General features: G+C 61.4%; 2 protein-coding genes across 3 annotated transcripts; one reads left to right on the top strand and one right to left on the bottom strand.

Annotated features, from left to right (window-relative positions):
- The first annotated feature begins 243 nt into the window (after positions 1-243).
- Positions 244-2,509, top strand: FTL (ferritin light chain). The gene is made up of 4 exons (XM_065423191.1): positions 244-452; positions 1,398-1,544; positions 1,697-1,822; positions 2,223-2,509. Exons 1-4 carry the CDS (start codon positions 351-353, stop codon positions 2,376-2,378), a joined length of 531 nt encoding a protein of 176 aa, XP_065279263.1. The 5' UTR covers positions 244-350; the 3' UTR covers positions 2,379-2,509.
- A 2,761-nt stretch (positions 2,510-5,270) lies between these two features.
- GYS1 (glycogen synthase 1) lies at positions 5,271-22,878 on the bottom strand. 2 transcript variants are annotated; one of them, XM_065423186.1, is made up of 17 exons: positions 22,762-22,878; position 21,574; positions 21,009-21,190; positions 19,628-19,819; positions 18,904-19,089; positions 18,283-18,427; positions 17,918-18,035; positions 17,251-17,371; positions 16,815-16,921; positions 16,192-16,251; positions 15,828-15,906; positions 15,409-15,522; positions 15,200-15,326; positions 14,665-14,760; positions 10,630-10,793; positions 10,273-10,353; positions 5,271-5,588 (listed from the first exon to the last, which is right to left on the bottom strand). In XM_065423186.1, exons 1-17 carry the CDS (start codon positions 22,876-22,878, stop codon positions 5,271-5,273), a joined length of 2,208 nt encoding a protein of 735 aa, XP_065279258.1. The 2 variants fall into 2 exon arrangements, with proteins under 2 accessions (XP_065279258.1, XP_065279259.1); XM_065423187.1 differs by lacking the exon at positions 19,628-19,819.
- Between the last annotated feature and the right edge of the window lie 1,533 nt (positions 22,879-24,411).

Below are 24,411 nucleotides of genomic sequence, written 5' to 3'. Positions count from 1 at the left end.
GGCGGGGGGGGGGGGTTGCTGAGTCATGCTGATGTCACTCCTGGGGGTGGGGCGATGGGGAAGGTTTGTGCAGAGTCCGGAGGGGCGGGGGGGGGGGGCACTTCTTTCTTTCTCCAATCAGCCTCCCAGAGCCGGAGAGAGAACCCAGGCGTCCGGGCTCCCAGCCCCTCCCGCACTGTATGGGGCGTGCCGGTGGCTGCTAGCGGTGGGGGGGGGGGCGGGCAGGGCCGGGAAGAGCCGCGGGTATAAAGGGTCCCCACCAGCCCCCCAGACCCCACAGGCTCTTGCTTCAACAGTGCTTGAACGGAGCTGCACCCCGAGCCCGGCCCGCACCAGCCCCCACCGGCACCATGAGCTCCCAGATCCGCCAGAACTACGACCCCGAGAGCGAAGCCGGCACCAACCGCCTGGTGAACCAGCTGCTGCGAGCCAGCTACAGCTACCAGTCCCTGGTGAGCGCCCGGCTCCGGCCACTGCTCCCCGCTCCCCTCCCAGCCCGGGGAGAGAACCCAGGAGTCCTGGCTCCCAGCCCCTGCTCCCCTCCCAGCCCCGGGGAGAGAACCCAGGAGTCCTGGCTCCCAGCCCCCCCCCGCTCCGACCACTGCTCCCCGCTCCCCTCCCAGCCCGGGGAGAGAACCCAGGAGTCCTGGCTCCCAGACCCCCCCTGCTCCGACCACTGCTCTGCGCTCCCCTCCCAGCGCCGGGGAGAGAACCCAGGAGTCCTGGCTCCCAGCTCCCCCTGCTCCGACCACTGCACCCCGCTCCCCTCCCAGCACCGGGGAGAGAACCCAGGAGTCCTGGCTCCCAGACCCCCCTGCTCTAACCCACCAGCCCACACTCCCCTCGCAGACCTGGGGAGAGAACCCAGGAGTCCTGGCTCCCATCCCATCCCATCCCCTCCTGCTCCAACCCACCAGACCCCCCCTCCCCTCGGCAGGGAGAGAACCCAGGAGTCCTGACACCCAGCCCCCCCCCCCCCCCTCTTTTCCCATCTGCATGTCCCCAGCACAGGGACTCCCCCCCAAAAAAAAAATGTCATTGAGCCCCAGCCCCCGGGCCCGCCAGCCCCGCTGGGTGCCAAATCTGCCTGTCTGACCCCCCCGCCAGCCCCACCCTCTGTTGTTTACCAGCCGCTCCTCGGGCAGAGTCCAGCCTCCAAGGACCCCGCCGGTCCCCAGCGATGTTAACCATTAACCACCCCTGACGTGGGGAGGGGTGGGGCTGTCCCCTGGCTGTGGGGGGGTCCCTGGGGCAGTCCCTGGCCTCCCCCCACTCTCTAGCCTTAGGGGCTAGGTGGGGGCTCTCTAGGGGGGTGTCTCCCCACTCCCTGGACCTGGGGGGCCTGGGGGCAGCCCCACACTCGGGGTTCACTGATGTCTCCCCCCTCTCCCCCCCAGGGCTATTTCTTCGACCGGGACGATGTGGCGCTGGCCCATTTCTCCGAGTTCTTCCGGCACCTGTCGGGCGAGAAGCGGGAACAGGCCGAGCGGCTGCTGGGCTTCCAGAACCGCCGGGGGGGCCGCATCCTCCTGCAGGCCATCCAGGTGAGCGGGGGGGGGGGGGGCACAGGTGGGGGGGGCTGGGGGCAGGAGGGAGGGATGCAGGTAGGGGGTGCTGGGGTCTATGGGAAGGGTTGAGGGGGACCCCATCTGCTCCCCCCAGGCACAGCCCTAACCTCCCTCCCTCCCCCCCCAAGAAACCGGAGCAGGACGAGTGGGGGAATGGGGCGGCCGCCATGGACTTCGCCCTGAAGCTGGAGAAAACCGTCAACCAGGCGCTGCTGGACCTGCACAAGGTGGCCACGAGCCACGCGGACCCCCACGTGAGTGACCCACCCCGAGAGAACCCAGGAGTCCGGGCCCCCTGGCTGTAACCACTAGACCCCACTCCCCTCCCAGAGCCAGGGAGAGAACCCAGGAGTCATGGCTCCCAACCCCCCCCCCCCCCGCTCTAACCACTAGACCCCACTCCCCTCCCAGAGCCAGGGAGAGAACCCAGGAGTCATGGCTCCCAACCCCCCCCCCCCCGCTCTAACCACTAGACCCCACTCCCATCCCAAACCTGGGGAGAGAACCCAGGAGTCCTGGCTCCCAACCCCCCCCCCCCCCCCGCTCTAACCACTAGACCCCACTCCCCTCCCAGAGTCAGGGAGAGAACCCAGGAGTTCTGTGGGGGGAAGGCCCAAGGGGACCCCCATCTCTAACTCTCCTCTGCCCCCCCAGATGTGCGATTTCCTGGAGACCCACTACCTGGACGAGGAGGTGAAGCTCCTGAAGAAACTGGGCGACCACGTGACCAACCTGCGGCGCGTGGGGGCGCCCGAGGCGGGGCTGGGCGAGTATCTCTTCGACCGGCTCACCCTGGGCGACAGCAGTTGAGCCGCGAGCTGCCCGTGGCGCCGGCCCTTTAAATCCTGCTGCCCCACCGGGCCGGAGCCCCCCCCGATCACGGGGTGACCTGCCCCCTCCAAAGTCTGTAACTGGCATTGAATAAAGGCTTGGTATTAGCACTCCGGCTGTGTGAGGTGTCTGACGGGGACCCAGGCGTCCTGGCTTCCGGGGACCCCGCTCCAACCCCCTCCCCTCGCAACGCCCATGACAGAACCCAGGTGTCTTGGCTCCCCATCCCCCCACCACCATCACTCTAACCCCTGCCGAGGGGGGGTACATCCCCTCCCATCACCAGTCCCCCCCCCCCAGCTTGGCACTCCCCAGCTGGTTAATGGGGTGTCCGATGGCATTAACCCCTGGGGGGGGGGGCAGCTGCTGTCCCTGCCCCCTTGTACTGGGGTGGAGTCCTGGGGGTCCCTGTCCCTGCTCCCCCCACCCTATGAGCAGCATCCCGGCAGCACCCCAAACTCAGCACTGGAAGGGGGGCACCGGGGTGCTTGGCTAGGAGGGACCAAGCGCCCCATTGCACCAGGGGCGCCCCCCACGGTCTGACCCCCAGCCTGAATCCCACGGGTGGGGGGATGTCGCAAAAGGCTGGAATCCCACCCAACACCCCACCCCCGTGGGGGCCACATCCCAGTGCCGGGCAAGGGGTCCTTGTATACCCAGCCCCTGCACCCCACCCCAGCGGGGCCACATCCCAGCACTGGGTGAGGAATCCCCATATAAACATGGACCCATGCCCCACCCCAGAGCCAGCCGCATCCCAGCATTGGGCAAGGGGTCCCCGTATACCCAGCCCCCGCCCCACTCCATAGCCAGCCGCATCCCAGCATTGAGCGAGGGGTCCCCGTATACTCAGCTCCCGAGCAGGCTGAGGGACGCGCCCCACGGGGGACACAGCTGCCGACACTGAGTTCAACTCACATTTATTCTTAGGCCCGGCCCGGCTCCCTAGGGCCCGGGAGAGACAAAAATGAAACCAAGCGACGACATTTGCAACAGCCATAAATAAAAAACACAAGCTGGGGGGGGGGGCTCACCCCACAGAGGCCCCATGGCACCCGTGGGTGCAGCACCCAGCCCAGGCACAGAGCGGGGGGCCTAGGCACACGGCCCAGGGGATGGCAGCCCAAACGGTTTTGAAACATGATTTTCCTTGTCTTGGGGTTGCTGGGAAACTGGCGGGCAAGGGGAGCCCTGTCTAGACACCTCCCCCTCCCCCCTCTCAGCAGCAGGTCCAACTGTGTGACCCCTCCCGCCCGCTCCCCAGCAGATGGCGCCAGCCGGGAGCAGGGTTCTAGATATCAAGCAGCCGGGTTCTCGACTGGTCTGTTATTGGAGGTCTGGGAGGGGGAGGGGACGTGACCAGACTGCACCCGCATACAGAATCCTGGAGCCTTCCTGCAGCCCCGTCATCGGCCATGTTCTAGAGCAGCCCCCTCAGCCTGAGCACAGAGTGATCTAGAACCCAGCAACCGAATCCCAAGCCGAGAATGATCGAAACCCTGCAAGTCGTTCTAGCCCAGCCACGCTGGTGTCTAGTGACTTCAAACAACCTAGAACATGTGCCAGGCAGCTTGGGTTTCTAGCATCCGCCCTGACATTGCTAGAATGATCTAGAACCCTGCCCCCGGCAGCATCTTTCCATCCTACACGCAGTGCTCTAGAATGATCTACAATGTGATCTAGACCACCTCTTTCCGAGGCTATGCTCGCCCGACCACAGGAGTGCTGCAGAACGCTGCGAGAAGGCCAGGACTCCCAGCACACGCTGTTCTAGAATGATCTAGGTGGAGCTGCATTCCAGAAGTCAGGGACCGACCCATCTCCCTTTGTTCACAGCGCCCGCCAGTGCTTCCCCCTTCCCAGAGATGCCATTCGAGATGTCCCCTCCAGAACACCCAACACCCTTCAACATCTCTTGACCGTGCAATGTTCTGGACTGGTCTAGACCATGACAATGTGGACTTCTACATATGGCCCCAACCCCTTCATTGCACTGAGTTCTAGAGGGATCCAGAACGCTTCAGACTTCACCACCCTCGGTAGCAGGGTCATTCTAGACTGCCCCTCCTTCTAAACAGCTCCAGCACCCTGCTATGTCACATCACTCCAGAACAATCCAATCAAAACCGTACAGCAGGTCCCATTCTAGACAGCTCCAGAACCCCCAATATCACCCGATGCTGCATTCCAGAATCCAATACAGGTACCCTACATCCTCGACCCCCATTTTAATACACAGAATTCTAGAACAATCTAGATCCCCAAACATGATAATCCAGGGCTGCCCTGCATCCTTGAGTGAGAAGTCTTATAGAAGGATCCAGACCAACCCCACACCTTGAAGCCAGGCCCTGTTCCAGACCAGGCCTCTCTCTAGACCACACCTGACCTTGCTCCTAGCCCAAACCATTTGAGAGCCCCCCATCTCTCCTGAACATTGGCAGCTGCAAACACTAGTACGATCCAGAGTGCTGCAGACAACAGGGAGGTTGTTCTAGACAGTTTGGAGGGGCAGGCCAGAGCCTATAGTGCATAGGGTCCTGGAGCATCTTGGAGACTGGACTCTAGAACACCCATGCCACTGATCTAGAACACGGAACAAACCCATCACTTTGGGGGTCCCGAGGGAAAGCCAGAAGCAAAGGACGGGAGGCAGGAGGGAGATGTTTATCTCACATGGAGGGATCACCCCTGGTTTTGAATGATCTAGAACCTAGCACCAGCCATCTAGAACCCAGCAAAAAGGGAAGGGTGGGTTCTTGAGAGGGCGAGCCAGAAGCAGAGGACGGGGATGGCAAGGGGGTTGCTTATAACCGTTGTGCCTGGGGTGGGGGCACTCCCTAGTTCTAGACCAGTCTAGAACCCCCTCCCCTAGTTCCTCTCCTCGATGATGGAGTTGTTGGGGCTGCTGGGGTCGCTGGGGCTGGAGGGCATGGTGGGGGTGGAGGCGTTGGAGGCATTGGAGGAGGTGCTGGCCTCGCTGGAGCCCTTCTTGGGCGGCTTGCGCCACTCGGGGACGGGGCCCGTCATGGCCGGGGGCTTGATGTTGCGCCGATCCTTCTCCGCCTCCTCCTCCTCGTCGTACCGCTCGTCGTCCTCCTCCGTCTCGCTGTGGTGGGGGCTGGAGTGGCGGGAGATGGAGGGCGAAGGGGGCACGGAGGCCGGGCGGGGGTAGCGGAATCCTTGGGCCTGGGTGGAGAGAGAGAGACAGACGTGCCTGGTAGCGCCAGCGCCCAGACACAGCCGCACAGGGCGGGGGCCGGGTGTACGGAGACCCCTCGCCCAGCACGGAGACGCGACCCCTCCGGGGCGGGGTGTGTGTGTAGGGGGGTGATGTAGCACTCCATACGCTTTATACAAATATGTTTGTAAGTGTGACTATGATGTAACTGGAATATGCTTCGTGCAAAAGGTCTCTTGTAAGGCATCATTACAAAGCTTCTAATCTACTGAGTGTGTTCATCCCATTTGTTTGCATGTGTTATTTCTATGTCTGGAGTTGGGAGAAGAAGATATAAACGTGTATCACTGATGTAAACATACTAAGTGGAAGCCGTTAAGGGTGCTTCAGATTCAATGAACGGTGAATGGCTCTGTTTACCTGCAAGTCTCCACTGCATACCTGCAGGGCAGTCCTGAGAAACCCCCTAGCTACCACCCGAGCTGGAACAAGGGCTGTACCCAGGGAAAGGATTGGGCCCAGACTAGGAGTCTAGTCTGTGAAAGAAGCTAATTGGAACATCTCTGAGGGTGAGATATTACCTGTAAAGAGTTTCTAAATGTATTAGACTTAGACTTCCGTGTTTTGCTTTATTTTGCTGGGCGACTTACTTTGTTCTGGCTGTTATTACTTGAAACCACTTAGATCCTACTTTTTATACTTCATAAACAAAAGTGATTTTATTAATTGACCCAGAGTAAGTGATTAATACCCGGGGGAGCAAACAGCTCTGCATATCTCTCTATCAGTGTTATAGAGGGCGGACAATTTAGGAGTTTACCCTGTATAAGCTTTATACAGAGTAAAACGGATTGATTCGGGGTTTGGATCCCATTGGGAGCTGGGTGTCTGGGTGCTGGAGATAACCAAAAACTGCTCAGCAGGTCACCTAAGGTCTGCAGCGTTGGGGGCGTGGACCAGACCCTGGCTCTGTGTTGCAGCAGGCTGGCGTGTCTGGCTCAACCAGGCAGGGTTCTGGAGTCCCAAGCTGGCAGGAGAAACGGGCTGAGAGGTAGTCGCAGCACATCAGGTGACAGTCCCAAGGGGGTCTCTGTGACCGAACCCATCACAGTGGCGTAGTCGAGCGGGATCTGTGCACAGCTGATTGCTTTGAGACACTGGTAGTGATTTGAAGTGAGTTAAGTGGGGTGGCCGGAGAACAGACGAAGCGGTTACTGGTTTGTTGTTTTCTGTTTGCTTATTTTGGGTAAGGGAAAGAGAGGCAGGAAAGTCAGCAAAATAGGTGAGTGTGAAGCTCAAAAGCAGCTAGAACGGCACAGGGTGCAAATTGCTAAGGAGGAAAGAGGGAGCCAGCAAGCCCTGCACTTAAAAGACAAAGAAATCGAGGCCCAGATACAAGCCCAAATTGAGACCCAGAAGCGTGAGCTGGCTGTAATGGAGCGGAAGAGGGGCACAGAGACACGTATCCTGGAGGTGGACATTGGGGTCCTGGTGACGGCTGCGGTGGGAACAGCCCCCAAGGACTCTGTAGCTGGAAGCAAACCCACGCTGAGTGAAAGGGAGGGGTGCGGGGGGATTGTGCTGGCCAGTGAAGGGTCTGTCATAGCTGGGAGCCCACAGCTGGATCAGGGTCACCTTCCCTTTTGGAGGACACAGGGGTGTCTGCCCCAGAGAGGGAAGTCCAGACGGAAGGGGAGGATGGACAGGAGGGTCTGCCCACCTTTTGTAGGAAGGCATTTTCCCAGGAGGAAGGTGAAGGGTCTGGATCTGAAATGCCAGACCCCTCACCTGTGGATCAGGTTTTGAGGGGAGAGTCCACCCAGCTGACCTGTTGGGATCAGAGCGTGGGGTGACCTGGGGGATCTTACCAATCCAAAGCACCCCATTGAAAGATGTTCCTGCCAGGCCTGTAAGGCAGGAGGAAGAAAAACTTTGCCTTAGGGAAACTTCACAGCAGGTGGGGCCCAACCCAAAGAGATTCCAGAGGGAGGGGCCGAGGGCAGGCATGGCTACAGTGCACCCTTTCCTTGCCAAAATCCCAAACACATGCCTGAATTGAGAGCCTTCCCCAAAGCGGCAGGAGAATCTGTCTCCTACCGTGGTGCCCGGAGGGACTGGGAAATACAGTGGACGCTGGCCAAGCCAGGCTGTGTGAACAAAGTCTGTCCGTCAGAAATTGGCTGTTAATCGGGTGTCTTTTGCTACTTCATCTAGGGGTCAAGACAAAGGTGTTAACTTGGGGGGAGGGATAGCTCAGTGGGTTGAGCAGTGGCCTGCTAAACCCAGGGTTGTGAGTTCAATCCTTGAGGGGGCCATTGGGGGGATTGGTCCTGCTTTGAGCAGGGGGTTGGACTAGAACCTCCTGAGGTCCCTTCCAACCCTGAGATTCTAGGACATCTGCCAATGCTGATGTTTAATGGTAAAGCCTTTGAACGTGTGGGCCATACCTGATTTGTGGAAAAAACTGTTGTGCATGCTAGGGATGGTGACAAGACAGTCCCACAAGCATGTTGCTTTTCAGTTTATACCTGTTGTGACGACGTGGGAATGTTCTTAATGTTTTCTCTGACTACTGGGTGGGTGCCTCAGTTTCCCCTATGCCTTTCTTAAGTATCTAGGTGGGGAGATAAGGGGGTGAGAGTGTTGCAGAGCCCGAGAGGGAGGTGTGATGGGGTCGGCACAGAGAATGGCCGACACCCTGTCTCCTGGCAATTGATGGCCTGCCCCCCCCGCAAGGTGCCAACTGAAGGTGCTGGAGAACAAAGAGATCAGGTGAAACTGAGGCACGCCGTCTCATGGCATTGGTGGCTAAATGCTGGCCCGGGAAAGAGACAAAGGCCAGAGGACCTGGAGGGGGTTTCAGTTTCAAGCTGGCTGGGGAAACAGAGGGAGGCCCAGAACCAGGGTCTGGGCTCCCCACCCCCCAAGATGGACCTGACTGAGGGGTCCTGTTCTCTGTATCTACAAGCTCTGTCTGGGACTGTGTTCCTGTCAGCTAATAAACCTTCTGTGTTACTGGCCGGCTGAGAGTCCCAGTGAATCACAGGAAGGGGGGGGGGGTGCAGGGCCCTGACTCCCTCACACTCCGCGACACCTGTCAACAGGCTGGAAGCCCGGCCCAGCAGCAAAAGCATAACAGGCCGATGCTGCTGTGTGGCAGGGGAAACTGAGGCATGCCGCCTCATGGCATTGGTGGCTAAATGCCAAGACACCTACACTTTAACAGATATTGCTATCTGCATTCTGTTATCAATACTGCACCCCAACCTGTTTCCAGGGACCAGGAACCCAGAACTTTGCTAGAACACCTATAAATAACATCATAGGGTTTAAAAGGTACTGGGAGGGTGTGTAACCAGAGACAAACAGCGATTTTACATGTACTGCCTCCGCCACGTCCAAGGCTCTGGCAGTAAGTTCAGGAGGAGGGGGTGACGGTGCACTCCATATGCTTCATAAAAATATGTTTGTAAGTGTGACTATGATGTAACTGGAATATGCTTCGTGCAAAAGGTCTCTTGTAAGGCATCATTACAAAGCTTCTGGTCTACTGAGTGTGTTCATCCCATTTGTTTGCATGTGTTATTTCTATGTCTGGAGTTGGGAGAAGAAGATATAAACGTGTATCACTGATGTAGACATACTAAGTGGAAGCCGTTAAGGGTGCTTCAGATTCAATGAACGGTGAATGGCTCTGTTAACCTGCAAGTCTCCACTGCATACCTGCAGGGCAGTCCTGAGAAACCCCCTAGCTACCACCCGAGCTGGAACAAGGGCTGTACCGGGGAAGGGATGGGCCCAGACTAGGAAGGCGTCTAGTCTGTGAAAGAAGCTTTTTGGAACATCTAAGGGTGAGATTTTACCTGTATTCAGTTTCTTAATGTATTAGTCTTAGACTTGTGTGTTTTATTTTATTTTTCATGGTGATTTACTTTGTTCTGTCTGTTATTATTGGAAACCACTTAAATCCTACTTTTTATACTTAAACAAAAGTGATTTTATTACTAATTGACCCAGAGTAAGGGATTAATACCTGGGGGAGCAAACAGCTGTGCATGTCTCTCTCTCAGTGTTATACAGGGTGGACAATTTAGGAGTTTACCCTGTATACGCTTTATACAGAGTAAAACGGATTGATTCGGGGTTTGGATCCCATTGGGAGCTGGGTGTCTGGGTGCTGAAGCTGCAGCTTTGGGAACGTGGTTCAGACCCTGGGTCTGTGTTGCAGCAGGCTGGCGTGTCTGGCTCAACCAGGCAGGGTTCGGACGTCCCAAGCTGGCAGGGAAAACGGGCTCAGAGGTAGTTTCGGCACATCAGGTGGCAGTCCCAAGGGGGTCTCTGTGACCGAACCCATCACAGGGGGCACGCCGGGGACGCAGGGACCCCTCGGGGCAGGGGGCACACACAGGGGCTGGATACACAGGAACCTCTGGGGGAAAGGATGCAGGGACCCCTTGGGGGCGAGGTGAGGAAACAAAGGAGCTGGGTACACACAGATCCCTCGGGGGGGGGGGGGGGGGCGGGAACGTAGGGGCCAGGGACACAGGGACCCCATACCCAGCGCAGAAACGCAATACCCTCGGGGGTAGCGTGGGGGCGGGGTATATGGGGCTCCTCGGGAGGGGCACAGGGCCTCTTGGGGGAGGCTGCGGGGGCTGGGTATACGGGGCCCCTCAGAGGTCTCACACTCACCGCTGTCTCCTCCGGGGGCTCGTAGGTGAAATTGTCGGGAAAGGCCTTGGCGAGCGCCATGTGTCGGGCAGACATGTAATACTGGGGTGGGGGAGAAGACAATGGGGGTTATGGGGGGCTGGGCCAGGACCTCCCCCTGCCCCGCCCCCTTCTGCCATCCCCACAGCTCCCCTCTGCCCCCCCCAGCCACCCTCCGTGTCTGCCTCTGACAGCAGCAGGTTCTCCCCAAGGGGTCGGTTCCCATGGAGGTCGGGGGGGGGGGGGGGGGAACTCCACCGCCCCATGAGCTATTCTTTCCCCCCTGCCCCCCAGCCAGCTCTTCCCCCACATGGCCTGGCTCAGGGATTCCCCACTCACCCGGCCCAGGTACTTCCAGTCCAGCAGGTCGGAGAGGCGCTCGGTCCGGTTGCGCTGGATGATACGCTGGCGCCGGCTCTGCTGACAGAAGCTGTACAAGAAGGATGTCAGCTGGGTGCACGAATCATCCAGCGCCCGGAACCGTCGGTCCAGGATGTAGATCCCTGGGGGAGGGAGAGGGGAGGGAGTGAGAACCCAGGAGTCCTGGCTCCCAGCCCCCCGCTCTAACTCACTAGCCCCCCGTCCCCTCCCAGAGCTGGGGCAGAACCCGGCCTCTATGTTAAATCTCGACCCATTTCTGAGCTAAGTCCGCTGGGAGAGAGAATTTAAACAGAAAAATGTGAACGATCATTGGGAACAGTCCCAAGAATGTTCTATTAGAGGCCTGAAAAGCCACAATCACGAAGGTAGGTTAAAAAACCAACTAGGCTTATGGGGGATTTGACAGCAACTATACAAAATAAAGACAATATACAACAAGTGGAATGAAGGAGAAGGTGATAATAAAGCATTTCAATCAGAAATCAGGGAATTGTAGAAAATTGATAAGGGAAGCTGAAGGACACAAGGTGAAATCTATGACCTGCAGAGTTAAGGACAAGAAGAAGGGTTTGTTTGTTTTTTAGTGTATTAGGAACAAAATAAATCCTGTATCTTGACTTTAGCAAAGATTTTGATATGGTCTCCCACAGTATTCTTGCCAGCAAGTTGAATAAGTATGGATTGGATGAATGGACTACAAGATGGATAGAAAGCTGGCTAGATCGTTGAGTTCAACGGGTAGTGATCAATGGCTCGATGTCTAGTTGGCAGCCGGTATCAAGTGGAGCCCTCCAAGGGTTGGTCCTGGGGCTGGTTTTATTCAACATCTTTATTAATTAGCTGGATTGATGGGATGGATTGCACCCTCAGCAAGTTCGCAGATGACACTAAGCTGGGGGGAGAGGTAGATACGCTGCTAGGGTCCAGAGTGACCTAGACAAATTGGAGGATTGGGCCAAAAGAAATCTGATGAGGTTCAACAAGTGCAGAGTCCTGCACTTGGGACGGAAGAATCCCAAGAATTGTCTATCAGGGATGGTCTAGACAGTATTTGGTCCTGCCATGAGGGCGGGGGACTGGACTCGATGACCTCTCGAGGTCCCTTCCAGTCCTAGAATCTATGAATCATGCAGCGCTACAGACTAGGGACCGACTGACTAAGCAGCAGTTCTGCAGAAAAGGACCTGGGGGTTACAGTGGACGGGAAGCCGGATATGAGTCAGCAGTGGGCCCTTGTTGCCAAGAAGGCCAACGGCATACTGGGCTGCATTAGTAGGAGCATTGCCAGCAGATCGAGGGAAGCGATTATTCCCCTCTATTCGGCACTGGTGAGGCCACACCTGGAGTATTGTGTCCAGTTTTGGTCCCCCCTCTACAGAAAGGATGTGGACAAATTGGAGAGAGTCCAGCGGAGGGCAACGAAAATGATCAGGGGGCTGGAGCACATGACTTACGAGGAGAGGCTGAGGGAACTGGGCTTGTTTAGTCTGCAGAAGAGAAGAGTGAGGGGGGATTTGATAGCAGCCTTCAACTACCTGAAGGGGGGTTCCAAAGAGGATGGAGCTCGGCTGTTCTCAATGGTGGCAGATGACAGAACAAGGAGCAATGGTCTCAAGTTGCAGTGGGGGAGGTCTAGGTTGGATATTAGGAAACACTTTTTCCCTAGGAGGGTGGTGAAGCACTGGAATGGGTTCCCTAGGGAGGTGGTGGAATCTCCTTCCTTAGAGGTTTTTAAGGCCCGGCTTGACAAAGCCCTGGCTGGGATGATTTAGTTGGTATTGGTCCTGCTTTGAGCAGGGGGTTGGACTAGATACCTCCTGAGGTCTCTTCCAACCCTGATATTCTATGATTCCATGAATGGAGTTGGTCCATTACTAGACGGACAGGATAGAATTGTGAATAACACCACAGAAAAGCAGAAGTGTTCAGTAAATATTTGCGTTCTGTATTTGGGAAAAAGCCAGATCACGTAGCCAGATCATAGGATGATGAAACACTTCCCATTCCAGCAGGATCTCTGGAGGAGGTTTTGACGACGTGGGGGAGTTTCTTGTTTTCCTTGTTTCCTAGGGGGATTTCCTTGGTTTTCCAATGGTTTGCATGCGGAGGGGGTGGGACTCAGTTTCCCTGGGTGCTACTGGTTTAACGAGGTGATGGGAGAGGGTTTGTGGTTACAGAAGACCGGAGAGGGAACTTGGGACCCCAGCCACTGGCGGGGAGAATGGAGACCCCAGCGACTGGTGACCCGGAGACCCAGCTCAGGAGTCACAGCCGGTTCTGGCCAGTGGGCGGACAATGGGCTGCAGAGAGACGGGACCCCGGTGACCTGACCAGCCGGTTCCGGCCAGAGGACAGAAGAGAGGAGAGGAGGCCCAGGCGATCCTGTTTACGACCCTGTTTCCCTGGAGAGAAGGCAATGGACAGAGGCTGGCTTGGGGCCGGTGATCTCAGATGCCCAGCTGGGAAGCAGGGGGGCTCTGGGATGGAGAGGGGGAGCAGGAGTCCCTCTGGTCTAGAGAACAGGGTGGGATCGTCTCCTTCGGGGGTGGAGGCCCCGGGGGTCCAGAGCGAGTGGACTCCCTGAGGGGGCCCACGGCAGACAGACGTGCTAAGGCTCAGAGAGGTGCGGCTCCAGGAGGTGGAGGGGCCTGACCCTGAGAGAGAGAGTGGACCCCCGAGAAGGGCTGTCTCACTGAAAGGGGCACCCCTCCCCCCCACGGACCGCACGGGGCCAAGAGTGGGCACGATCTGTGAGTCCGTGACAGAGGTTAAACAGCAGCAACTAAAGCTAGACATTTTAAAATCAGCACGTCCCAAAAACTTGCAACCCAGAGTTTTAAAAGAGCTGGCCGAGGAGCTCGCTGGACCATTAATTTTCAGTAAGTCTTGAAACCCTGGGGAACTTCCAAAATACTGGAAGAAAGCTAATCTGCAACCTGGGTAATTATAGGCCAGTCAATCGGACATCGATCCCAGGCAAGATGATGAAGTGGCTGGTGTGGGACTTAATAAAGAATTGAAAGGGGACAATGTAGTTAACTCCAATCAATATGGGACTATGGAAAATAGATTCCATCCAACTACCGTCACATCTCTTCTGGTGAAATTAGAAATTTGAAAGACACAGGTAATGGGGCTGAGGTGACCTATTCAGACTTCTGTGTGGTGCTACACGACATTAAGATCAAACACGAGAAGATAACACATTGACATGGCCCACGTTAAATGGATTAAAAACTGGCTAGCTGATAGATCTCGCAGGGGGCACCGCTATCGAGCGGGCGGGTTTCTAGTGGGGTCTCGCAAGGCCCCTCGCTACTGAACGTTTTTATCAGTGACCTGAGGGAAAACATCAAATCCTCACTGATAAAGTTTGCAGACGACCCACACGCTGGGGGCGTGGGAACCAATGCAGAGGATGGGTCAGTGATACAGGGCGACCAGCTCGCTGGGTAAGCCGGGCCCAAGCGAATGCTGCGTGTTAATACAGCTCCGGCTAGGACCAGAGAACGCAGGCAGCACGTACAGGCTGGGGGGGCCTCTCTCCTGGGGAGCAGTGTGGTGGGCGATCAGCGGCACCCCGTGGGTCCTGGGCCGTGTGAACGGGGAGATGGCAAGTCGGAGCATCGCCTCTGGAACTGGCCCTGGGGCGGCTGGGATCCTGCACCCAACTCTGGTGTCCACATCTCAAGGAGGATGGTGGTAAATTGCAGAGGGGCCGGAGAAGAACGTGAGGGCCGGAAAACCTGCCTGCGAGTGAGAGACCCCCAGGAGCTCCGGCCGTTTAGCTGAGCAGAGAGAAGGGGGGGACCTGCCTGGGGAAGGGATCCCGGGTGCGTCGGTCTAGCACAGGCAGGGCTCACGGTCTCCTGGGGCCGGGCGTGGATGCTGGACGCATTCAGCCAGGAAATGAGGCGTCCGTTTTGCCCAGGCAGAGGGATTGGCCAGAGAACAATTCCCCCGGGTCGTGGGGTAGGGGGGCCCGGGACTCACCGTAGGCCGACGGGTCGGCGATATGCTCTTCCATGAAGCAACCGAATCCGGAGAGGTTGGTCGAGATGCTGGGAATCCCCATGACAGTGCATTCAGCTGGCGGGGGGAGAAGGAGGGTTAGACCCGGAGTCATGGGGGGGGGGGGGGAGGGGGGGGGGGAACAGCTGGATGCACATACCTCCTTCCCCCGCCCTTGTAGCCCGCTTCTGAACAACCCATGTCCGAAACCACAGAGCGTGATGGCCCATGGACACCCACCACCTGGAGCGCGAGGGCTGGATATACGGGGCCCCCCCCCCGCCCGGCGCTGGGACACGGCCCCTCGGGGGGGGGGGGGGTTATACAGGGACCCCTCATCCAGAGCTGGGGATAGAACCCAGGAGTCCTGGCTCCCCCCCCCCCCCCCGTCTAACCACTAGACACCACTCCCCTCCCAGAGCCGGGGATAGAACCCAGGAGTCCTGGCTGCCAACGCGCCCCACTCTCCTCCCTGTCGCAGGGGGGAACCCAAGCGCTGGGCGCCCCAGTTCCTTGCCTGGCGTGTAGCCCCACGGCTCGTAGTAGGAGGGGAAGACCCCTAGGTGGCAGCCTCGGACGAACTCTTCGTAGTCCACGGGCAGCAGGGGGCTGGTGGAGGACAGGAACTCGGGGTGGAAGATGACCTGGGGGCAGAGAGGGGGGTGTTACCCCCGGCAGGGCAGCACCCCCCTTGTCCCTCCCCCGCGGGGCCGCCCCCCGGCTCACCTTGACGCGGTCGGCGCTGCTGTTAAACAGCCCAAGACGCCGGATGGTGTTGAGGACGGGATCCGTAGAGTCATCCAGCATGTTGTGGGTGCAGACGGGGGGGAAGGAGTGACGCTAGGACGGACAGACACCTGTCAGCCGGGGGAGGCTTCGCCGTCGCAGGACTGGACCCAGGCGTCCAGGCTCCCAGTACCCACAGCTTGATCCCATGAGACCCCACTCCCCTCCCAGAGCCAGGATTGGACCCAGGAGTTCTGGCTCCCAGCCCCTCCCTTCCCCCCGCCCTCACCACTAGACTCCACGCCCTTCCCAGAGCTGGGGAGAAAACCCAGGAGTCCTGGCTCCCAACCCCCATCCCGCTCTAACCACTAGACCCCCCCCCCCTCCCGACCTGGGAGAGAACCCAGGCGTCCGGGTACCTGGGTGGCGAATATCGCTCTCTTCATCATGGTGAAATCCTCCTTATCCAGCATCTTGTTCATGTCGGGGAGGTTCCCGCTGGGGGGACAGAGGGGTGTTAGTGCGGGGGGGGGGGGGACAGAGCCCAGGACTGGACACCCCCCCAACTCCCATTCCCTGCACCCCCCAACTCCCTGCACCCCAAGGTGCCCCTCAAAGCCCAGAGCCCCCTGCCCCATATAGCCCACCTGCCTCCCCCTCGCTCCCCAGCTCCCCCCCCGGCCTTCCGCTACAGGGAAGCCGAAGGGCCGGCGCAGCCACCCCCCTGCATCTCACTGCTGTCCCCCGGGCCGCTGAGCTCAGGGAGCTGGGGGTGGGACTTACACCAGCAGCGATTCATACAACTTCTTCCCAAACTTCTCCTTCACGGCATTGGCTGTGTCCCTGCAGAGAGAGAGAGAGAGAGAGAGTGGGAGAGATCCTGGGAGCCCGGATGCCTGGGTTCTCTCTCCAGCTTGGGGAGGGGAGCGGGATCTGGTGGTTAGATCAAGAGGCTGGGAGCCAGGACTCCTGGGTTCTGTCCCCAGCTCGGGGGGAAATGGGGTCTGGTGGCTAGGGCAGGGGGGAGCCAGGACTCCTGGGTTCTCTCCCCGGCGCAGGGAGGGCAGTGGGGTCTAGTGGTTAGATCGGGGGGCTGGGAGCCAGGACTCCTGGGTTCTCTGCCTGGCTCTGGGAGGGGAGTGGGGTCTGGTGGTCAGGGCACGGGGGAAGCCAGGACTCCTGGGTTCTTTCCCCAGCGCGGGATGGGGTCTAGGGGTTAGGGCACGGGCGAGCCAGGACTCCTGGGTTCTTTCCCCGACTCTGGGAGGGGAGTGGGGTCTAGTGGTTAGAGCAGGGGGGCTGGGAGCCAAGACTTCTGGGTTCTCTCCCCAGCTTTGGGTGGGGGATGGGGTTTGGTGGTTAGGGCAGCGGGAAGCCAGGACATCTGGGTCCCGGGAGGGGCTCACCAGAGCTGCTTGCGCACTGCCTGCCCCTTGAGGCTCTCCACGTTGAAGTTGTTGGTCCGAGCCGGCATGATGAAGAAGGTCACCACGGTCACCTGGCTGCCGTTCACCTGGGGGGGGGGGCAGAGGGGGTGAGTGGGGGGCCGGGGCCATTCCCCAGCAGGGATGGGGGCTCCAGGAACAGCTCAGCCCCCGTCCCAGAGACACCCCCCATCTTTTCCCCAGAGACACACCCTACCACTGCCCCCTGCCCAGCTAGGAAACCCACCACGGGCCCCATCCACCCTCCCCCACTGCCCTCTGCCGCCAGGGGTATGTCCGACCCCTTCTGACTGGGCCCCGAACGAGATGGCAGGCAGTGGGGAGCCTCTCACCCGAACCCCCAGAGTGGGGGAGGCAGGGCAAGGGACCCCCCCAGCAGGCAGGGAACCCCCATTACCCGGAGCAGGTAGTTGAGCCGGGCCAGCGCCTCCAGGAAGATGTCAGCCCCCTTGTTGGAGAATTCGTAGCGCCCGGCGATGAAGAAGAACAGGGTCTTGTCCAGGTTAAAGTCCAGGTGCCTGGGGCAGAGAAACCCCTGAATGTCCAGCCCCCACGCCCCACCCCAGAGCCAGCCACATCCCAGCGCCAGGTGAGGGGTCCCCGGATACCCAGCCCCCGCATACCCAGCCCCCTCGCCTCACCACAGAACCAGCTGAATCCCCACCCAGGAGGAGTCCAATTGCCATACTGCACCTAGCACTGGTTTGAAAGGGGGGATCTGACCTCACATGCCCCCTTAATCCTCTACAGCACCTCAAGGGGATAGTACAGAGACAGCAGGTGCAGTATTACCAGCAGCCAGAAGGGGGCGCTGAGGGGAATTCCAGGAGGAAAGGAGCAGGGTCCAGTGAGTTGGGGCTGGGACCCAGGACTCCTGGGTTCTATCCCCAGCTCTGGGAAGGGAGTGCGGTCTAGTGGGTTGGGGAGGGGGGGACGGGGACACACGACTAAGAGCCAGGATGCCTGGGTTCTACCACGGTGGCGATGGAAATACTGTTCCAAGGTTGTGCCTGTGGGACCGAGCAGGTTGGGGCGCCCCAGAAGTTGGGGTGTCAGGGACTCACCCATAGAAATGCCCCCGGACGAACTCCTGGATGTGGGCCTTGCTCCGGGCGTGGAGGTTCTGGAACTCGTGCATGGCAGAGAATTTCTTGACATTCAGGCCGTTGGGGGTCACCATATCTGGGGGGGGCAGGAAAAGGGGGGCACCGGAGAGCAGACACGGGGCAGCCATTAGTGGGAAATAACCAGGCCTGGGATTGCCTGTTCTTCCCCACGCTGTTCTATGCGGCTGCTCAACAGCCCCCGCATTCCACCCCAGAGGGGGCGAATCCCAGTGCTGGACGAGGGGTCCCTGCATACCAATCCCCCGCGTCCCGCCCCAGAGGCCCCCGCGCCCCCAGCCAGCCCTGCGCCCCCAGCCCCTCACCGGGTTTTCTCTTGAGCAGGTGATCGGCTTCCACGGCCGTGATCTGGGACACGGTGGTGAAGACGTGGGTGCAGTGCACGGCAGCCCGCTCCATGCAGTACCGGTGGTAAATCTGCCGGTCCCCGGCCTCCTTGTCCACGTTAAACTGGGGCCGGGAGGCCGGGAGGGAGGGGGGCAGTGAGACAGGACAAAGTGGTAACGCCCCGGAGTACGGTAGAGCACGGGGAGGGGGGGCAAGGGGAAGCCAGGACTCCTGGGTTCTCTCCCCGGCTCCAGGAGGGGAGTGGGGTGTAGCAGTTGGGGGGGGGGAGGGAGTCTGGGAGCCAGGACTCCTGGGTTCTCTCCCCGGCTCCAGGAGGGGAGTGGGGTGTAGCAGTTGGGGGGGGGGGGAAAGTCTGGGAGCCAGGACTCCTGGGTTCTCTCCCCGGCTCCAGGAGGGGAGTGGGGTATAGCGGGGCGGGGGGGGGGGGGGCTGGAAGTCAGGACTCCTGGGTTCTCTCCCCAGCTCCAGGAGGGGAGTGGGGTGTAGCGGGGGGGGGGCTGGGAGCCAGGACTCCTGGGTTCTCTCCCCAGCTCCGGGAGGGGACCATGCACTCCCGGGGCGCCCCCCCCATGACTCACGGCATGCAGGTTGTTGTAGAAGTCGACGCTGCCCGCGCACAGGTAGCGCCCCAGCAGTGTGGCGTGGGTGGTGAAGATGGTGGCCACCGGCAGCTTGCGGGTACGGCACAGGATGAGCCCGACGCCCGCCAGCCACTCGTGGAAATGGCCGATGACAAACAGCTTCTCCTCGCACTGAGCCACGAACTGGGGGGAGAGAGAGAGCGAGAGCCCGGTCAGGACGCCTGGGTTCTCTCCCCGTGCTGGGAAGGGATGGAGGGCTAACGGATAGAGTGGGGGGGGGGGGCTGGGAGCCAGGACTCCTGGGTTCTCTCCCTGTGCTGGGAGGGGAGAGGGGTCTGGTGGGTCAGAGGGGGATTGGGAGCCAGGACGCCCGGGTTCTCTCCCTTGCTCTGGAAGGGGACGGGGGGGTCTGGTGGGTCAGAAGGGGGTTGGGAGCCAGGACGCCTGGGTTCTCTCCTTGGCTCTGGGGAAGGGCTGCTGGGAGCCAGGATGCCTGGGTTCTCTCCCTTGCTCTGGAAGGGGACTGGGGTCTGGAGCCAGGACACCTGGGTTCTCTCCTTGGCTCGGGGGAGGAGGGGGCTGCTGGGAGCCAGGACGCCTGGGTTCTGTTTGCGACACCCCAGGAAATGGGACACTCAGGGCCAGCGGTGGGCTGGCCTAGGGGGTGCTGTGGGCAGAGCTGGGGGCTCTCGGGCAGCATTACCCCTCCCCCCCCCCGCACCTCGCCAAGGAACCAGGCAGTGAGGAAGCCGAAGAGGACAGCGTCGTTGGCCTCCCGGTCGTACCAGGGCACCCCGATGGCGCAGCTGTCCCACAGCTCCGTCTTCCAGCGGTCCAGGCTCCAGGCCGTGGCCCCCACGTCCAGCAGCACCACGTAGGGGCCCCCCTCGATGAGCCAGCGCCCAAAGTACACCTGGGGGGGGCAGGGGTGAGAGGGGAGAGGAGCCCACACCCGCCCCCCCCCCCACTTGGACCCCCAAACCACACCCAGGGGCCCCCCACCTGGGCCCCTGCCACCGAGCACCCAGCAGGACCCTGGCCCCCAAACCAACCGCCCCAGGGCCTCTCCCCATCACAGACACATAGACCAACCCCCCCAGAGCCTCCACACCCAGCAGGGACCCCCCCCAACTGCCACCTCGGGGGTAGGGGAGACTCCCCAAGAATGGGGTTGGGGCCCAGATGGCAGTAGCTACTTCCCGACACCCCCCCAATGTAGCCCCCCCCCCCCACTCAGGATCCCAGCCTCCCCCCCCCCCCCAACCAGGAGGGGACTTCAGGGCAGATATTTTGAGCACCAGAGAAAAACATCACGTGTGGGGGGGGGGGTGACCTTTCCTGGGGGGTAACCTGAGCCTGGCTACTAAAGATAGCCCCCCTCTGGGGACTCGGCCAAGGGGGGGGCTGGGCATCCCAGAGGTGGCTGCTGGGTGGGGGGAATGAGACACCCCCAAAACACCAGGGATTGGGTGTGACGGTCCTAATAGGAGACAGGATTTCTAGGTGCGGGGGGGGGGGGGGGGGTTCTGTTTAACCTGGTTAGGTGGGGGCAGAACTCCTGGGTTCTCTCCCCGGCTCTGGAAGGGGAGTGGGGTCTAGTGGTCAGAGCAGGGGGGCTGGGAGCCAGGACTCCTGGGTTCTCTCCTGGCTCTGGGAGAGGTGTGGGGACTAGTGGTTGGGGGGGGGGGGGGGAAGAGCTGGGAGCCAGGACTCCTGGGTTCTCTCCTGGGTCTCGGAGGGGAGCGGGGCAGTGCTGGGAGCCAGGACTCCTGGGTTCTCTCCTAGCTCTGCGAGGGGAGCGGGGTCTAGTGGTCAGAGCAGGGGGGCTGGGAGCCAGGACTCCTGGGTTCTCTCCTGGTTCTGGGAGACAGGTGCAGGAATCGTTCTGGTCAGAAGAGGGGGACCCCAACGTAGAGGTAGAGGAAGTGGGTGGGGCCCCCCTTGGACCATGGGGAGCAGCAGGGTCACATCAGTCCCCGCCCCCCAACGAATCACAAGGAGGCCCCCGAACACCCCTGGCTGTCACTTTGCCGGAGGGGGGGGAGGAGGGGGCTCTCCACTCGCAGTGGCTGGCGCCCCGGCTCCCCCGACCCGGCTCTCACCTTGCAGCCCTTGGCGTTCATGGAGTCGATGGTGCGTCGCACGGCCGGGTGGGGCGGGTCGATCAGCTCCACCTGGGTGCGCACGTTCTGCTCCAGGTAGGGCCCCATCAGGAAGTAATTCTCCCCCCACTCGTCCGACGTGATCTTGGCCTTGGTCTGCAGCACCGTGTAGATACCCCCCACTGCGGGGGGGGGGGGGTTTAGAGACACAGCCCCCCTTGCACCCGCCCCTGGAGGAGGGGGGCCGATATACACCCTGCCCCTTTATCTGAGGGATGGGGGGGGCCCCCCTCAATACACACCCCTCCCCCACACCTGGGACTCCCTTGCACTGTCCCCTGGGGCCCAGCAGGACGCAATGCATTGTGGGACCCCCAGCAGCAGGGCTCTCAGCCATTGACTCCCTTGCCCCATACTACCCCCAAGCTGGGCTCTCAGCCACCCAGGTCCCCAAAGCAGGAGACCCCTCCCACCTCCCCAACTCTAGCACCCCCCCGTGGTCAAAGCCTCCCCTCACCCCAAGCCTGGCCCGGCTCCCCCCAGCTCCCAGCTCGCGCCCAGAGACCCTGCCAGAGGCTGCCCCACGGCGCAGTTACCCCGCCCCCAGCTCAGACCGGCCCCTTCTCTGCACCAGCGTCTCCGCCCGCCGGCCTGGGCCCCAGACCCCCCTGCAAGAGGATCTGGGGGGCAGGAGGCATCGGGGGAATCACAAGGTTGCGCTTGTTCCCTCACAGCTGAGGCCTGGGGGGGGTCACAGCGCGAAGAACAGCTCCAGCCAGCGCCCCCCCGCGCTGGGACACGGCCCCCCTGGGTAAGGCAGGGGGCTGGGTATACAGGGATCCCTTGCCCAGTGCCAGGATGCGGCCCCCTCTGGGGCGGGGCATGAGCTGGTTGTGGGGGACCCCTTGCCTTGGCAGAGTCGCGACCCCTCTGGGGTGTGGTGGGAGGCTGCTTAACAGCCATAGAACAGTTTAGGACAGGAAGTGAAGGAAGCAGCAGGGAACTTCACCTGGAGGACTCAAAGCCAGGACAGGACACCCCAAAGATACCACCCCTCCCCCCCCACTGGGGCCAGCACTGCCTGCCAGGGGAGAGCGCCCCCTGCTGGGCCCCTGCCCCGCCACCCACCAGCCCAGCGCCCCCTGGCCATCAATACTGGCCCTAATGCCGGCAAGGGGACGCCGGGCTGCAGGGGAACCTGGCACCAGAGCCGCCCTGGGGCTGATCCGTCTCTGCCCCGTGCCCCCAGTGGGACCCCGTGGGCATCACAACCCCTGGCGCAGAGCCAGCACAACGGGCCCATTAGCTGGAATGAGGGAAGGCGGCTCGGCCGAGGGGGCAGCAGGGCTGCTGGGGGAGGGAGGGGGAGCCCTTCCTCCCACTGGGCCCTGCTCCAGCGGGGGCACAGAGCCAGGCCCCCCATGACCCCTGCCCCCGCTCTTCCCCTAGGCTTCATGTTCCTGCTCCTTGCCCCATAGGAGGATGCCTGGGTCTGCCCCACAGCGAGCCATGGCTCGGGGACTCACAACGCAACCTCCTGGGCTCCCAGCCACTGGACCCCATCCGCCTCCAGAGCCAGGGAGAGAACCCAGGTGTCCGGGCTCCCATCCCCCACTGCTCTAACCACTAGCCCCCACTCCCCTCCCAGACCCGGGGAGAGAACTCAGGAGTCCTGGCTACCAGCCCCCCCGCTCTAACCACTAGCCCCCCCCCCCTCCCTGAGCCGGGGAGAGAACCCAGGCATCCGGCTCACCTTTGTTGCCACCTCCCAGGCCACCTCGAAGAGGACGGAGTTCTCCAGGTCGATCTCATCCTCCCAGTCCTCCAGCCCCGTCAGGGAGGTGACGGAGACGCTGCGGGCCAGGGGCATGGCGGCTGAGGCTGGGGGGCAGCGCTTCGCCAACGGGGGAGGTCTGCGTGGCGGGCTGGGGAGACAGACAGACCCGATCAGCCCTGCTAGCCCCCCCAGTGCAGGGGGGGGGGGTCAGAGCCCTGGGGACACCCCCCGCCCCGCCACCTCCCAGACCCACAGGAAGGGGGGGAAATCAGAGCCGTGGCTGGTGGGGAACTGGAAGGGGGGATTGGGGGTCGGTGGGGGATGCAGGGGGCACACGGGGAAAGGGGTTGGGGGATCACGGGGGGCTGGGGGAAGAGGAGGGGGCTAGGGGGACATGGGGGGAAGGGCTGGGGAAGGGGGGGTCAGAGCCCTGGCAGGTGGGGGGCTGGGGGGATGCAGGGGGCACACGGGGGAAGGGGTTGGGGATCACGGGGAGCTGGGGGAAGAGGAGGGAGAGGGGACTAGGAGGACATGGGGGGAAGGGACTGGAGAAGGGGGAACATAGGGGGGCTGGATGCTGGGGGGGCTCAGGGCTCTCTCTCCCCCCCACTCACCTCCCCGCAGTGCCTCCAGCCACCCCCTCCGCAGCGCTAGTCTCAGACTGACCCCGCCCCTCCCCCATCTGCTGCACCGGAGCCCCGCCCACACAGGGTGTGGCCCGCGCGGCTTCACGCCCCACTGCGCTCCCGCGACTCTGACTGGAGCGCTCAGAGGACCCCGGGCTCTGATTGGCTGACGTAGCCGGTGACCGGGCAGGAAGAGACACGTGGGGGAGGGCTGGGTACGTGCTCCAAGGTCTTAAAGGGGAAGTGTCACCAATTCCAGGAAAGGGGGGAGGGGAGCAGGGCAGGAGGGGGTGGTAGGGAGGGGTCAGAGGAGAGGTACGGGGGGGAGGGGCTGGATGAGGAGCGGAGGGGTCAGAGCAGGGGTACAAGGGGGAGGGGCAGGGTGGGGTCAAGGGAGGGAGGGGGTGGGGTCAGGGGAAGGGATAGCAAGGGGAGGGCGGGGCCAGAGGAGAGGGTGGGGTCAGGGAGGGGTCAGGGAGGGCGGGGTCAGAGGAGGGGGTAGGATGCGGAGGGGCAGGGACAGGAAGGATGTGGAGGGGCAGGGTAAGGGAGGGATGGGGTAGGGGAAGGGTCAGCGTAGGAGGGGGAGGGGCGGGGTCAGCGGAGGGGGACGAGGAGGAGGAGGAGGGGCGGGGTCAGGAACAGGGTGGGGTCAGGGGGAGGGGTAGGCGGGGGAGGGGGAGGGCCATTGTAGGAGGGGGAGGGGGTGGGGCCAGAGGAGGGGGTAGAATGAGGGAGGGGTCAGAGACGGGTAGGAGGAAGAGGGGCGGGGTCAGAGGAGGAAGAGGGGCGGGGTCAGGGAGGGGGTGGGGTTAGAGGAGGAGGTAGGAGGAGAAGGGCGGGGTCAGAGGAGGAGGTAGGATGAGAAGGGGGCGGGGTCAGAGGAGGGTAGAAGGAAGAGGGGCGGGGCCAGGGAGGGGGTGGGGTTAGAGGAGGGGCGGGGTAGGGGGAGGAGGGCCAGGGGAGGAGGGGAGGGGCGGGGTCAGGAGGGCCGGGCGGC

This window comes from Emys orbicularis, unplaced genomic scaffold (assembly GCF_028017835.1).
Source record: "Emys orbicularis isolate rEmyOrb1 unplaced genomic scaffold, rEmyOrb1.hap1 scaffold_94, whole genome shotgun sequence".
NCBI lineage: Eukaryota > Metazoa > Chordata > Testudines > Emydidae > Emys > Emys orbicularis.
Note: the sequence above shows the minus strand (reverse complement) of the source record. Positions and strands in the feature narration are given on the sequence as shown.